Raw genomic sequence first — 16,797 nt, forward strand, 5'->3', positions numbered from 1 at the left:
CCGTGGAGCCTGCCCGTGCTGTGGCTGCAGCCGTGCCCGAGGGGGGCGGCAGGCACAGGCAGGGTACCAGCTCAGCTGCACCCCCCTAGCACAGCTCTAATGTGGAGTGCAGAGAAAATCTTGCATCAAAGCCAAATTTGACACAAATAATGCATCAGTGATCCAGAGATGTACTACAAAACATTAATAAAACCAGAGCACAAAGGTATAAATATAAATGTCCTTGGTGGTTTATTGTTCTTTGTATGTAAGAAGCTTTATTGTACAACTTACACAACTTTAGAATGGAAAAATGGTTAAAAATGTTTACAAAAAAAGCATATTCTTAGAAAATTATGCTAGCAAAAACATCGGGAGGAGGGAAGCAAAAAAATCTTCAGTGTGCAAACTTTTTATAAAAATAGAAATACTAACTCTACAGGTAGCATTTCATGATAAATTATTTAAATAGCCTATCTACACAATTATGTGATTAACTATTACAATGGCAATGAGAAAAATAATTTATAAAAATACAAGCAATGGTATACAAGATGACAGGAAAAAATATAATACAACATTAGAAATTGTATTTGACTTTTTTTTTTTCCAATGCCATTTCCTTTCTGGGAACACATTTTCTGCAAAGAAATTTCAACTATGTACAGCATTAACTTTTTAGTACTACAGTAGCTTTAAAGTTTGTTAGACATTTGAACTCTGCTTGCTCCAAAGGTTTTTCTCAGTCACACAACAATGAGGTAATATTTGTACGTAAAACTTTCACCATGTTCATTTCTTTTCATTTTTTGAAAAGACAAGGAAATATTATAGGTATAAGGATGCTGCCCCTTCTGTTGGGGAAAACAGTCTTTAAATGTACATCAAGGCCTCTCCCTCTTTTGCAAGGAGCTCTTGAAATTGTCTAGTCTGTGATGAATTCCTTCTTTTGTAGCTGCACATCACTAGTTACAAACTGAGCCCGCAGTGGCCCAAAGAGCCTGTTAAATGCCCATTGAGAGCTGTTCTTGTGCCTCTCACTGCAACCTCCTCAGGGCAGCTATCCTCAGGGCAGACATTTCCCAGCACTAGAGAACACTAAGAGGGTGAATGGCTTTCCCTCACCTCTAGCACTGTGGATGGGACAGAAACTGCTACCATCTAAAGGGACTTGAATTTTAGCACTGCAGAGCAGTTGCCTACCAGGCTACCAAGTGCCTTGTACAAAGAAAGGAAAAGCCAACATTGAGCTCAGACTGAGAAAAACAAACATCCCATTGCCCACACCCTCACTTTTCCTTGCGCCTCAAAGCCTTTATGGGAAAACTGCTCTTTGTAAAAAATACATCACCACTATCTGCTCCAGACAAGATCTTTTTTCTCAACTAAACCCTCTCTAGTTTCAGTATAGAACAGAGATAATAAATAATCTGTATTTACAATCTTACAGTCATGAAGACTTGTAACAATGATTAGGTGGATAGTCTTGACGCATTTCTTGTCGTTTTAATCAATAAGCCCTCAGTCATTATAACATCAAGAACAGGCAAAAATAAATATTTAACAATTTTATCTACAGGCCCCTTTTCTTCCCCTCTAAAGAAGCGAGGGGTTTAAAATATCTATGGCATGTAGAAAAGGAATGTTTTCATTACATTATTTTTGTGCCTCTTTAACCATAAAAAGTGAAGCATGTGCTGGTTTCCTGAAGGACAGCACAGTGCTAGCTGAGATGGTGGTGCTTTCTGGCACCATATCTGAAAGAACACATTTGAAGGTAAGCAAGATCTGCATCTAAATGAGGAAAAAACAGAATCTAATCATAAATCCCAGTTCTTCCAAAGCTGGTGTGATCCAGTGTACCAGTTTTTATCCTCTTTCCTCCCCTGCCATGACAGAAATCAGTTTTAGGATATCTGTTTTGTCCTGTGTAGTACAGCAGCTGATCTAGCTCACCACAAATAGAGTAAGGCTATGTTTTTATCTGAAAGGTATGACATAGAAAATGATAATTTCTCCAAGTTAAATGGATGTAAACCAAATTAGCACAGCCTTCCTTTAAAAAAATTCTTTACCCCATAAAGAAAAAAGAAAGACCTAGAGTTCCCCCTCCCACCCAAACACCCTCTTCCCCACACAATGAAAGGTCTTCAGTTTAAGTAGTCCACAGCACATCCAAAGATGTTCTTTTACAAAATGCTACTCCATGGGACCTCCAGTTAGAGAGGCAGTGACACTGCACTGTGATAAACAGCAAAAAAATGTCTTTCCTACTGAAAGAAGTGTGCTTGTTCAGTGACAACAATTCTCATTAGCAAGACACATTTGTTTCCTTCCACTTCAGCAGAGGTCAGATACCAAGTATGTTCTCACTTTCATTCTCTCAAAAGCATTCTCTTGAGGCAGATCATGTGTTTCGAGTCCACATTTATGCAGAAAGAAGAAAGGAAGGAATAATATAATGGTCCCAGGATTTGTAAGGCTAAACGTTTCAAAAGGTGCAATTACCAGCATTTTAAATAGTCTCTGAATCCAACAATCTTGTGATTATGAATCTGTGAAAAAAGAAAAGATGTATGTAAATATTTCTGTGTATTATGCCATATGACATAATTATATGTCCAAATCATTAATGCCCAGAGACATTTGTAGAGAAATTGAAAGTACTTTCAATCAGGAACTTCCTTGAGTTAGACTTCATAATGTAATCTATATAACCATTACATATCAAAGTGACAATTTCAGAAGACTAGGACAGCTAGAACGAGTTGTACACACTTACCTCCACTGAACTTCAAGACTGCAATATATGGACAACCTTCTACTTTGCTTACTTTTAAGCAAATTAGCCTTTTACTTGCTGAAGTCAATTTATTGCATTTCTACCTTAGATTTTGTCAGATGTGCTCATTCATTCTAGTCAGCACTTCAAAGAAGATTCAAGATGTATTCCATTTCTGGAACTCAACATGGATTTCTGATACTTTGAAGTAATGTACTGGATATATACTTAGGTTTTATATATTTAAATTTTTAACTGTGAAGAGTTTATCAAGGTGTCCTGTTTCTGCCTGCAGAACTTGTTTGAACCTGAACCATGGAAGATCACAGTTGAACTTTCCCTCTTGGCTCTTATGTCTTGAGCTTTCTTGAACCAATTCATTTATATAGGATCTCTTAAATGCAATGTCATCCTTACCTCTGCATTCATATTTAAGGTCTGAGAAGAACACCATTTCTTGAGAGAAGACAAATAATCCTAGCCGACCACCAGCATAGGTTTTATCGTAGATTGGTCCTGAGTCTGCCATGATTTTCTTCCCTTCATACATTACAACCCTACAAAGAGACAACAGCTCAGCCATCTGTGACAAGGTCCTGTGAAGTTCATCTTCACAGACACCCACTTTTCCTGTGATATTTGCTTTAGATAACAGGATGATGCTCACCTGATGTAGCCAGTCTTTGGTCTATGGCTAAGTCGCCATCTGTATGCAGTGAAGTCTTTCCAGCCTATGTGACGAGGATCATGCCACAAAGTTCTCACCTATAAAAGAATATTTTTTTATAACCAAAGGCCAGAGATAACACAGCAGTTATTTTGACATGAAGGTGCCTTACTATCAAAGGCTACAAGTAAGTCATTAGGCTCTGTAAGAGCCTAAAGATAGAAAAAATAGAAATCAACTGCATTTAAATTTACTTTTTAAATATGTAAATTCGAAGCTACAGCACGATTTCAGAAACAGTTTATTCACTGCTGCTAGAAAGCCTGTCTGCAGCAAGCAATACTGCTAATTGTATACAATATTATGCTTGATTAGGAAAAATTAAAAAGCTACTGGTCTTTGCCAAGAAGCCTGCATGATCAGCCTGTGCAGGCCCCCTTTAAGTATCTAATTTGCTGGAAAAACAGGCTGTCTTATGCAGAAGACTGTGTTATTACACTGAATACTCATGTTATCATGTTAAGAGTACTTCAGCATGTAGTAAGTGCCACTCTTACCTGGCCAGGAGTGTTTCCTGTGTGCCACAGAGCATTTCGGAGGTGTTCTCCTGGACCAGTGGTGGAATTCACAACTTTGATGGAGAGACCTGAATAGCCTTGAGCTTTGGTTGGTGTGGAGTCCCAGTAAGACTGGGTGATCTGCTTCCACATGACCACGTAGAAACGACTGCTAGACTGGTAGCCAAACACAAAGCCAGCATAATCATCATCCCTTTCTGTGTTGATAAAGAAGGTACCGCTGAAGTCCACAGCATTGAATTCATCAAAACCTATGGGGACATTAAAGAATAAAGTTTTAGGTGCTACTTTTTTATAATTCTTAAACAATTCCTTAATAGTTACTCAGGTTCTCTTCCTCTTCCCCACCCCAACTAGAAAAATCCAACAAAACAACCTCCCACCCCCACCAACAAACAAAAAATCAAACCACCCCAAACAACAGTGCCTGTTAAATTTTTCCCCTTACCGACTGCAAGGCCAGGATCACAGTTGACTGTCTGAACCAGCTCTTTACCCTGGTGACGAACAACCCAGTTGGGATCATTTTGGGATGTTCCTTTGGGATCCAGGGGAATCATCTGAAATTTTCGGAAATCAGTCTCACTAATTTCCACATTTTCAGGGCAGATATCATCAATGTCTGGCACACTGTCTTGGTCAAAGTCATCTTTGCAAGCATCTCCACGTCCATCACCTGCAAGATAAAAGCAATTTTACATTTTATTGCCACCACTGTTTGCTTCTGAGCCTTACAGCTTGGGAGTTGAAGTCTGAGTTGCAGATCTCTGACTGCCCAGGTACCTGGCAGACACATGACAGAAGCCAGAGCAGCTACTGTATAAATGCCTTCTCACTCCAGCATGATAGTGACTTAGGAGTCAGTTGGATATATGGTCATTTTTACATTGATCATTACTCCTGAGAATCACTGTAACAACATTCCATTTTTTTTTCAGGTACAGACGTTCTGGTGTTTTGTTACTTTGTTTCATCCAACATTAAACAGTGTGAAAAAAATAGCATCAAACTATTGGAAGATACTCTTAAACTGTTATTATGAAACTGTTTTCTTACCATCAGAATCAGCTTGATCTGGGTTGGCAACCAATCTGCAGTTATCTTTGTCATCAGGGATACCATCGTTGTCATCATCATGGTCACAGGCATCACCTTTTCCATCCTTGTCGTGGTCAGCTTGATTGGCATTGGGCACATAGGGGCAGTTATCAAGATTATTTTGATGGCCATCTTCATCTATGTCCTGGTTGTTGTCACACTGATCACCTATGCGATCAGAATCAGTGTCTTCCTATCAGAGGAGAAAAAAAAAACATTTTAAAAAGCCACTTAAAGAAGGCTGAGATAGGAGTCTCAATACATAGAATTATTTGGGATTTCTGCTTGCCTTATCAAGAGCTAAAATGGATACAGTGGGTGGATTAATACACACTTAAAACTGCCTCTGCTAACTGGTTTTATGCTACTTTACTCTTGTTCTGGTTTTAATTTGAAATCACAGCATCAGAAAGCAGTGTGATCATCAGCTATCTTGTGCCTTGGTGACATGCCCCTTCTGTCACTAGTCTACCATACTGGACGCAGGGTATTTTATCTCCTACCTTCCCTGGCAGCAGTGTGGTTTCAAGGGCCAAATCAGGGTTGGACTACTCTGTACCTGGTCAGTAGAGACTGTAACATTAAAACATTCTGCCTATGCTTGGTGTTACATCTTCTACACCGCAGCTTCATCTTTATCATAAATGCTCTTCATGCCCCGATTCATCAGTCAAGACAATTGTTCCCATGGTGGTCACAGACTGCACTAACTAACTAGTGCACTTGCTGATCATGTTATTTTAGCCAGTTATTTAAATAATCAGCTTCTGAACTAAGAAAAACAATCCCATCATCCCTAAGGTTGCCTCACATTTTGCCCAGTAGTCTTGTGAACACAGGTGGATGACCCTGGTGTAGACAGAAGGCTTACCATACACTGCTGGATTAGCTACTAATTCTGGCTCTTGAAATCTAAGATCTCCACTTCTAGAACTTGATTAGGATAGTGTTTGGAAAGCCATTAGAATATTATATTAAGATTTCAAAGTCACAAGAGAAAGGATCTTCCTAAAAGGAGCTACCCCAAAGGACCTTCAGGCAATTCCCTCCCTCAGCTGGGGAAGAAGCAAAGCAAGTGACAATGACTAAGACATTTTATATTATCTATTTAAATCCTTCAAGTAACACTGCTTTTAGGCTACATGGCCACACTACATTACATTCCACTGATTTGCAACAGCTTTTCTCACCCTTCAAACACTCCATTGAAGCTATTAAACTTAGTCTTTTAACTGACAGGACGTTGTCACAGGCTTTATCTACTCCTGCCTTCAGTTTTTGAATCCAGAGATTCTGGATCCCCCTGGATTTTTATAAAGGTGAGTGTTAAGTGTCAGAATATGCCTTTTTCTTAGGGAAAAGCAACTTGTGCTGACTTCTACTTACTGCTGGAAAAGCTTTCTTCTGAAATGCAATTGGCTTCAAGCTTAGGGACAAAGTTTAAAGAACAACTTTGTGTCTATGTGAACACAGCACTACAGACTATGAAGAGAATAGTTCCACTACCCACACTTTACACAATGCTCCCAAAGTATTTAATATTCTTACTGTGAGGATCACTACAACTGACAAACCTAAGAAATGTTTAGGTAACAAGTACATGCAATAGTCTCACAGATCTTCACTACAGCTACTTTTCAGAAAATACCTGGCAGCTGTTCAAACTCTGAGGCTATGTTATTTGATAAAGGCACCATTTGGTAATGTAATAAGAATGATTTGTGACCAGTGAAATTTCAGGTGTAACCTGTTCAAGCATTTTCCACAACACACTGTACTTTTTAGCACACCAGTCCTCTACTTATATGATTCAAATCCCTTACCTGGTCAGGGTTGTGTTCCAGTGGACAGTTATCACACTGATCCCCAACACCATCCAAGTCTGTATCCCTCTGGTCTACATTGTAGACATACTGGCAGTTGTCCCTTTCATTGAGCACCCCTGTAGAAGTTCATGAATGAAAGTGAGACATCTAAATGCCGCAAAGTTCTGTATAAAGCCACCACACGCTTCTTGATACCTTTTTTAAAGCATTTTGAGCAGCATTTAAAAGTTTTGAAACATGACTCATCACCAACTCTGCCACACACTTCTGCTCCTACTGCCTTGTGAGAGTGAACTGTGCCAAAACGTATATATTCCAAAATGAATTTCTATTAGCCCTAACTGTTCCTTCACCAGCTTTCACATCCTGAAACCACCACAAGGGAACTTTTGTGTGTTCAGGGATGAAATTTTGGTAGGAAATCAGGATTACATTGGGTTCATTTGACTAATGGCTGATCAGAAAACCCATCTAAAGGAGTGATCAGAGGCCACCTACCATCTCCATCAATATCTATTGCACATGCATCTCCCTCTCCATTGTTGTCAGTATCAGTTTGATCAGGGTTGTGATTGTAGGGACAGTTGTCACAGCGGTCACCAACATCATCCCTGTCGTAGTCATACTGCTGTGGGTTGTAGATGAATGGACAGTTGTCCTGCAAAAGTGAGAAGAGTCAAGTTTTAAAAAGAGTCAAATTAAAGCTTTAACCAGATTATGCTTATGCATGTACTGCTATATGAAAGAAGACATGAAGGGTGGGGAAACAGTTAAAACTCAGATGCTACTATCTCAAAACACCCCATTGCTGTCACAAGTGTATGAATGGCTGAATGAAGAATGAAAATTCACTTCCAAAACTCAAATAGTTGCAGAAAGTTTGTCTGCATAGTCATGCACATCTAAGGTTTCTAGGACAGCCGTTAGTACCAGCAATTTCCTATAGTCGTCTCTTAAGGTTAAGGTTAGAATTTAGACCCCAGCTTTGGGAAGGGCAATGGGAAAGCCACACTCTCACAGGCTGTTCTTTTCTGTTTCCTTACCCGGTCATCAGGAATGCCATCATCATCATCATCACTGTCACAGGCATCACCAATCCCATCCTTATCATAGTCTTCCTGCCCTGAGTTAGGCAGATTAGGGCAGTTATCCTACAAAGAAAGAGGTACACAGAAATGTTCATTCCTGGTATTATTACAATATGGATTTGAGCACGTAAAATCTAATCATTTGGCAAAATTGTTACACCTCAATCAGGTAGGAGTAACCTTACTGTAATTCTCTCCATTTAATCTAGTCATAAGCAGTGATAAGTCTTAGAAAGCCACAGTTAAATAATTTTTAAAATAAAGATTGAGTTGCTTTTGAGAATCTTACTCTGCTTTTCTTCCCTTGGAGATTGCTACCAGAACAAAGCTGATATAGGTATGGCCTAAATTAGAATCTTCCTGGAACATTTACAACAATCAGGCTTCATTTTTTCCCATATCACAAGAATAAAAAAAAGCAATACAGCAACAGCAAGGGGTCTCCTAGCAATGCCTTGACAATGGTGTCCCTACACCTCCTCTATCCCTAGAAGGTTATTTGCAGAGAGAATAGTTTAATAACTTAGGCTGTTATAATGGCAGATGGTAAAGGAGCATAAACTTACTTTTTTACAGTGGTAAGTGGCATTGGCAACACAAACCAGGTTCTCATTTGGCCATCCATCCAAGTCAGTATCTTCTCCACAGATTATGCCATTGCCAGCATAGCCTGGTTTACATTCACAGCGATACATGGGGTCACTAAAGTGGCCAAGGTAATTGCATTTGGCATTCTTGTTGCAGTCATGTGTTCCATCTGTGCATGGATTACGTGGCTTGCAGACCTGGAAGATGACATAGAAATAAAACCCACTGAAAACATTGTTTTATGCCTCACTTTTTCCCCAGAGATTTAAATACACCCTAATCAATCAGGAAAAAAAAAGCCTCACACATGGCTTTCTTCTGGTCCTCAACTCCAGTACCAGTCTTAGAACTTAGAACTTATTTTTCTTGTTCAAACTTTATGTATTATCAAATGGAACCAAGCACTAAGATATCTGAGGCACATAGTGTTGTATCATGAGTGAATACTGATTTACTCCTTAATTACTCCTAAAATCATGTGTAACCTCTGAACCCTCCATGGCTGAGGAAGACAATGATATTTAAAACTCATTCTGATCTTCAAAACAAACTGGTTAATGCTTCTTCTGTTCCGAATCACAGAGGATGGGGTTTAATTAAATGCTCCAAGTATTTTTTGCCTAAAACACATAGGTGCTTTCTGTGTTCTAGAAACTTTGTGACATTTTGTAAGCCAGAACAATTCTCAAATTGGCAGTACCTGTTTGTTAGTCATGGCATCCTCCACACTGCGGCCAAATGGCTGTGTTCCAGTGAAACGTGGTGGACAAGGCAGACAGTTGTAGCCAGGTTCAGTATTCTCACACCTGTGCACTCCGTTGAAGGCAAAGCAGGCATCAGGAACCTCTTTGCACTGAAATATGAGATTGAGATAAAGGAGAACAACAGTTAACATTATAAAATAGTGATTTTAGTCTCCCTTTCCGTTTTCTTTCGTTCCCCTTCAAGGAGGAGCAAACTGTAGTCTTCTTACCTCATCAATATCTTGGCAGTGAATACCATCACCATGGTAGCCAGCAGGACAGGCTCCACACTTCCAGGAACCATCAGGGGCACTGGTGCACGTAGCCCCCGCAAAGCAGGGATTAGACAAACACCCATCTGTGAAACAAGTGAGGAAATGTTATGACCAAGGAGGCTTGCCATGCTGCTACAGTACTGTATTTGGCTGATATCCCGGTTTAAAATTCTAGCACCTGAGGTTTGCAGAGTTTACATTGGTATTTTCACAATTATCAACAGCCTTCAGCTGTTTGTGGGCAAATGGGCACTCACCAATTGGACAGTCTTGTTTGTTGCAGACCTGAGTCCCTCTAGCTTCACCTACACAAGTCTTCCCACCATACTGAGGCTCGGGATTATTGCAGAGACGGCTTCGCTTCTGAAGTCCTCCTCCACATGTCACTGTGCACGCATCCCATGGAGACCATGGTCCCCAGTTGCCATTAACTAAAGAGAGAGTAAGTTAAAAAACATGTATAGCTTTAAATTCAGTGCTACAACTAGTTTCTACTTGACTAAGGGCTTTAGTTTTGCAGTGAGAGCAGTTCAGACATTGTTCTGACATAAATTCCAGAATTAATGGACTCCGTGGAAGAGACATAAAAATAGTTTTATCTGAAACTAACCTGAGATTAAGTGAGGTTTTACACACCCCACCTCTAAATTTAAATAGAGAAGAATACTAGAACAAGCTTATTTGGTAACTACTCAGGATGTTCACTACTTAAGCTACCAATTGCTAGTTACCACCAGGACACACTTACTTGGGCAAGGATCTTTCTGGCAGGCTTTGTTTTCTCTTGCTTCACCCTCACAAGGTTTGCCATTCAGCTGTGGTACTGGAGAGTTGCAAAGACGAATTCTAGTGATGATGCCCGTGCCACAAGTGACAGAACACGATGACCATGGCGACCAGTGACTCCAGCCACCATCCTGTTTAACTACAACAGAGATTTCTGTTATTCATAGTTTCTGAAGACTTAAGCTGTACAGCACCTAGGACACAGCCAGTACCAGGACTGTACCAAGGACTCCATGTGTAATGGATAGCCTCCTGACTGTCATAGATCAAGTTTTGCAACTAGGGAAATCTCATACCTGAACTGGCATCACATTTTGTCCTGGGAGCAGTGCCAAAACATGCCTGTTTACTGCATTAGCTATCTGCTCCCCTCTTCCTTTGTAATACAAGTCCTTAAAGCTAGAAGCCAAGGGTCCATGCCAGTGACAGAGCTACAAGGTAGATTTTGCTTTTAACATTTGGCCAATAAAAGCAGCCTCTGTTTTACGACCAGCACGAGTGGATCAAGTACTTACATCTCTTATCGCACTCCTGAAGGTGGCAAGTCCGAGTCTGCACAGAGGAGCCTTCACAGCGGTTATTGAGACTGTCACAGGAACGGCCTCTCTGCTGAATCCCATTACCACAGGTCACAGAACACGAGGTCCATTCGGACCAAGGAGACCATCCATCATCTGCGTAGTCGCTAGCTGCGAGGGGATACAGCTCTGAATAAGACTCCAGGGACATGCTTCTCCATATCTTTTCTCCCACCCCCCTCTCCTCAAAAAAGGACACAACTGCTCTCAGAAGCCACATGCATCCTCCTTCTTTGTATGAGATAAAGGCCATGAACTCAAACATTTCAGTATGTTGCATACTGTAAAAAATATCTGAACATGTATCACGTAAGTGACTAGCCTCAAAGATGCATCAGATTAACCTACTTGGGAAGTACAAGGTTACCCTTGGACATCCAGTTCTGGTATACTGGGGAGCAGCATGTGTCTAGTTAGATGTGGCCAACTGCTACAGGACTGTGAAAGTATTAAGTACTCACGCCAGCACCGAGGGCAGCACTCCCCATCAGGCACGGTGGCATTGGAACAAGGCATGAGAGGACAGGACACTTTCCGGCATATAGTGGCAGAGTTCTATAAAGAGTTGTGAGAATCACAGTTACCAAGTGGAATATAAACAATGTCTGGAGTCTGGGTAAATAATAAAGACCTTTCCTACAGAACTTTAGGGCTCAGCAGCGTATCTAAAGCAGAGACCCTTGTATTTAGAGCTAATACTACCCTAGGGGTGGTCCCAGGTATTTTCAGTCAAACTTTATCCCATTTCCATTATCACCCATTATTTTTTCGTCAAAAGCAGAAATATTTTGGTTCTGCAGAAGTTTATCAGTAGTACCTAGCAGATGCTGGCTTGAGTAAATTACTATTACGTGATACCCAAAGTACGAGGTCAGATTTCAAAGAAATGAAACAAGAATGAGAAGACAACTTTCTTTTCGGTTAATATGAATTTAAGCTGATTATATGGTAAAGATAAAATGAGTTTAGCGGACTCTGCTCAAGTGCCATACAATCTGTAACTTATACTTAGAGGTTTTTGATCTGTAAGCCAAACAGGCAGGGAAAGAACACCCATCTCTAATCTCAATAAGAGCTAAAGTGCAGTCTCTATTTGCTTCCTGAAGGTAGCAGCTTGGTCAGAAGAATGCTCTCATGATTACTATTCTAATCTCCTCAAGCAAATTACTAGATTAAGGCAATTACAGCTAACATTGAGTAAGCAGGTTGGTAGGAACCAGGCAAATGCAAAAGTCACAGTATCATTTGCAGACTACAAGACAAAAGATGTAGAGAGCTAAAGAAGCAGATGCAGAATTTGAGTTGCCTTATACTGCACATACACAAATACTCTACTTTCAGTTTCTAAAGAGTGGTGTGCTAGTTAACCCACTCTTTGGCAGACTGGTACTCCAAAATGCTATACCACAAGTTTAAGTGCATTGATAGAGTACTAGAATGTCTTTTACTATTAAGTCAGCAAGAGGCTCAGTAGGAGGACAGAAGGTAGATCTAGCAAAGCTGATAGTACGATACATTTGTTCTGTTGCTGACTTTTAGTTTACTGATGGACTTACGTAAAGAATACAGGCATTCCCCAAATTAAGGAACTAAAAAGTGTTAATAGCTATATCAGAGTGATGTTTCATATGATTTTCTAGAATATTGCTGTTGACACAAGGTATGGGAGCTGCCTGTATAGCAACAATCTAGTAGAATGAAATAAACCGAATAATTCTATGACTTTTCTGGTATGCCCAGTTCTGTGTATGATTCACTCTTTCTAACAAACAATGCTGTTTAGAAATATCTGTTCATTCTGACTGATGAGTTTATATTCAGGTGATTTGTGAATGTGAGGAATCTTACCTGGCAAGTACATTCAGTGCAGCTGTCAATAGTCCACTCCTCTTTATTTTTGTGCAAGACTCCATTATGAATGCACGCTCCAGGAGTGATCTGGACTACTTTGGCAATGATTTCATTTTCTTCAGTCTTGGGGGTGAGAAGAAAAAAGAAGATATTTAGCATTTAATCCAGAAATACCTTTTTTCATGAAAGTCAAAGTAAATTTTTTGCTGTTTGCACAGGCTGTCAAAAGTCAGGTTATAATTAATTCCCTAAGTCCTAGTTAATGAAAGGTACCATGAAGTTAAGCATCACTCACCACTTTGCGAACTCTGTCTTGAAGTGTTGTAACCATGGACCGTAGCCCTTTCAGTTCCACAAACATATTTGTCAGCTCATCACAGGAAAATCCACAGACTGCTTGGATGTCCTTTGTTTTATGGCCAATGTAATTAGTGCGGATAGCTGGGCTGGAACCATTGATGGGGTTGTCCAAAGTAATGATTGCACTAGTGGCTAAGAGAAAAAAACAGACATGAAGTAAATGCATTTTATACCATATGCATTTATCATTCCAGGCTAACACCTGCTAAACAGCTGCCATCAGATTCATCAGGGTGCCTGCAGAAATATAATCTTTCTTATGCAATGCAGATTTGCATGTCAGCATACTTCTGAGTTCTGTTTCAACTTGTCTTTCTAATGTAATGAGAAATCTTATTTTTAATAGGTCATTGGATTACAGAAGATTGTAAACTTACAGCTGGAGCAGCCTTTGTTCCGCAGGATAGTTTCCAGAGTTGTTCCAAACACAAACCGCACATTCTGCAGCAGACCCTGTGGACAGAGGAAGAATTACAGCTACTTGCAGCAACTGCAAGGCAAAGAAGTACCACTTGCATGGAGAGGCTGAAGGTCATGCAAGATCTTACAGAGCAATTTCATGACAGACAGATGGAAAAGTGAAACACATTGCTCTATTCTCCTTAATGAAAACCAGCCCTGCTTCCTAACAGTCTTATCCTTGAGCATAAGGACTTGGCAGCTCTCCAGGCAGGAAGGAAAAAACCCATGGATTTTTGAATCTCATATAAGAAGCTGAGCAATGAAGCTGCAACTACCTGTCTGTAAGCTTCAGTGCCTTCTTATTGCTGCAGAAAGTTCCATCTCTGCAAATCTAACGCTTTACCCTTCAAACTCCATCAGCAAAGTTTAGTACATTTAGAGGTCTTTGTCGCTATTTAGGCTCATTGAGTAGCTAATGCACCTTCAAAACAGATGACTGAAAATTCCAAGCAAAAACATAAGTGTAAGTCTTACCTGGAAGTTGTCATTGACTCCCCCTTTGGCAATACGGAGCCTGGCACTGCTGGCCAGATCCCTAGTGAAGATGTTCTGGATGGGCATGTCCAGTTCAGCGTTCTCCATTTTCTCACACCCCACATAGAGCTGAGCTCGGTCCTCCTGAACAAACAGGGTGATATTCTTCCAATGTCCTGTAGCTAGCAAGACATCCTCTACTGACACTAACTGCTGCTTGCCATCAACAGAAAGGCTCAGGTCCAGGGAGCCTGCCTTGCCATTTGATACGAGACTGAAGACATGACCAGAGCCATCTTTCTGTTCCACGGAGAGCAGTGTGCCTCTGCTTTTCTTGGCTTGCCGGAGAGTGGCCAGGAGAATGAAGCCCTTCTCAGCATGGATGGCATCTAATAAGTCTTGGAACTTCGAGTCAGGGACAGCGGGGATGCGACTGGCATCTTCAATGCGGTAAGCAGGGCTGGAGGACTCTGGTCCCTTCACCAGGTACACCCCGGGGGCCCGACGCCCGGCTCCCTTCCGCATGAAGCCAATGAGTTCAAAGAGATCGAAGACACTGTTATCATCATTCCTGGACTCTGCAGAGAGAGATCGGGACAAGCATCATGAGAAAAGGATAAGAGGCTGAGTAGGTTCAAAGCTCCCAGGATTTCTTAACATTTTGGCTCCTGGTGCACACCGCACAAGGCACAGTGCCTCACACCAGTGCACAGACAGTAGCTCTGACGGTGCAGCAGTCCCCCCAGGAGTTGCTGTGCAGCAGTACATGTGCATTCTTGTACAGGAGCCAGTCGGCACAGGAGTGCCAGGTACCCGCTGACTGACACACAAAGGTAGCAGCCATTCCGGCACCCCCGTACACTCTAGCAGCACAGAAATACACAGCAAAGCCCAGACTGCAATATTCCTATGCTAGGACATGGCAAAATGAGTTTAAATAATCCAGCTGAGTGACAGCAGCACGGTATCAGCTTCTCTGTGGCACCGAGACGGCAGCCTACTACCCCATTCCTTCTTCAGCCAGTTCCTACATCATGTTCCTCCTTTCCTCCACTCAGCACAGAGGCAGACAAGCGACATGCTCAAGTTCTGGAAACTCTGCGTTCCTATTTCTGAAGATTACACAAATTCCACACCAGAGAGAAGTTTCCTGTTCCCAACTATCTGATGCTCAGGTTAAAACGTTTTTGTTCACTGAGATCTTTGGAGCTCTTTACCACCGAGCACAGCTTCATCTGCCCACACAGGCACCACAGTTTTTTTATTTTTGTTCCCCGCTGCCCTGACTGCCCTGGGCACCAGCACAGAGTTCGCCTTACCTGCAGAGCGCTTGGTCTCTGCGCCGCCGAGCACGAGGAGAAGGAGGCAGAGAGCAGTCGCTGGCCTCATGGCAAAGGTCTGTCTCTGAACCTGGGGACACACACGAGGAAGGTCACCGCGCTGCCGTCGCACCCACGACCGGCGCCAGCGAGGCTCCCGCAGCGGGGAGGCTGCGCAGCGGGGACCGTGCAGGTGTCCCCGGCCGCCCTCGGACGGGACAGCGAGCGCGGCGGGAGCCGCTTCAGCACTTACCTGCGGGGAGAGCGATCCGGGCGGTCAGCGCCGGCCTCTGGGTACCGGCGACCGATATCCGCGGGCTGTCCCGGCGCGGGAGGGCGAGCGGCGGCGGGCAGCTGTGGCGGCGCTGCCGGGACTCTGCGGGCGCCGGCCGCCGCGCGCGGCTATAAAGGGATGGCTCGCATTCCTGGGCGCACGGCGGGCCAATCGGCGGCGGCGGGGCAGGAAGCGGGAGGCGGGAGCCGGGTGGCTCCGGGGCCAGGGACAACTTTCCGCAGGGGCCGGGGGGCGGGGGCGGGAGCGCCCCGCGGGCCGGGGGAGCGGGCGGGCGCGGAGCCGCTGCCGCCCGGCCGTGCCGCGAGGGGGCGCTGGTCCCTCGGGGCCTCCCGCCCGCCGCCCGGCTCACACCGCCTTCCCCGCCGGCAGCGGCAGCGGCAGCCGCGGCCCGGCCCCGGGCCTCGCTCCCCCAGCCGGCCCCCGCCAACCCCGCCTGGCACCCGCTCCCGCCTGTCCCGCCGGCTCCTCGGCGTCCCGGCCCTGCCGTCCGGCCCCGGGGCCGCCCCCACCGGCGCAGGGGGAGCCCTGGGGTCGCGTCCCTCGGCCGGCACCTGGCGGGGCCCTGGAGGAGAGGTGCGCCCAGATTCCACTGCCTCCGGCCGGCCTGAGGCGCTGGTGAAAGCATCCTTCCCCTAATTAACCCAGTTCACTTAATGAGACCTTCTCTGCCTGCCCGCTGGTTCCAACACACAGCACACAGGACACTGGGTTCACAAAAGGGGAATAACGTGAATTCTCGTCAGCCCTTTCTGCCCAGCCTTGGAGGTGCCGGGCTCTGTGAGGGAAGAGAGGAGAGAAGACGGCAGGCTGGAGGAGCGGGGACCTGCTGTCTGCTTTCCACTCTCCTTGTCACTGGAGAAAGGTGTGTGGGCATGACCTTCAAACAAACTTGGCTTTAGGAATGAAATTACTATTGCTGTCCTGCAGCTGAGACTCCCATAGCAGCTTTGTTTAATAAACAAAATGACTAACACTACTTCAGCTAAGAATTTCCCATGTAATATGAATTCCAGGTAACAGGAAATCTAAAGTTAAAAGGTAGGTTCAT

At 43.4% G+C, this 16,797-nt stretch overlaps 1 protein-coding gene across 1 annotated transcript; it reads right to left on the bottom strand.

The window, feature by feature from the left end:
- Positions 1-208: 208 nt before the first annotated feature.
- On the bottom strand, positions 209-15,842 carry THBS1 (thrombospondin 1). Its single transcript, XM_063398800.1, has 22 exons — positions 15,708-15,842; positions 15,455-15,545; positions 14,136-14,713; positions 13,577-13,652; positions 13,135-13,331; positions 12,837-12,962; positions 11,450-11,543; positions 10,926-11,099; positions 10,373-10,549; positions 9,882-10,055; positions 9,580-9,707; positions 9,307-9,459; positions 8,585-8,803; positions 7,974-8,081; positions 7,429-7,588; positions 6,928-7,046; positions 5,063-5,297; positions 4,455-4,682; positions 3,986-4,257; positions 3,429-3,526; positions 3,179-3,318; positions 209-2,534 (listed from the first exon to the last, which is right to left on the bottom strand). The coding sequence occupies exons 2-22, from the start codon at positions 15,522-15,524 to the stop codon at positions 2,527-2,529; spliced, it is 3,534 nt and encodes a 1,177-aa protein (XP_063254870.1). The 5' UTR covers positions 15,525-15,545; positions 15,708-15,842; the 3' UTR covers positions 209-2,526.
- Between the last annotated feature and the right edge of the window lie 955 nt (positions 15,843-16,797).

The sequence above is a fragment of the Prinia subflava genome, chromosome 5 (assembly GCF_021018805.1).
Source record: "Prinia subflava isolate CZ2003 ecotype Zambia chromosome 5, Cam_Psub_1.2, whole genome shotgun sequence".
Classification (NCBI taxonomy): Eukaryota; Metazoa; Chordata; class Aves; order Passeriformes; family Cisticolidae; genus Prinia; species Prinia subflava.

Excerpts from the sequence above, each read along its gene's own strand:
- THBS1 (XM_063398800.1), bottom strand. The coding sequence starts at position 15,524 with ATGAGGCCAGCGACTGCTCTCTGCCTCCTTCTCCTCGTGCTCGGCGGC. Across the intron at positions 13,653-14,135 it reads GAGTCAATGACAACTTCCAG|GGTCTGCTGCAGAATGTGCG; the intron begins GTAAGACTTACA and ends CTCTGTCCACAG. Across the intron at positions 10,550-10,925 it reads TCAGGAGTGCGATAAGAGAT|TTAAACAGGATGGTGGCTGG; the intron begins GTAAGTACTTGA and ends TCTCTGTTGTAG.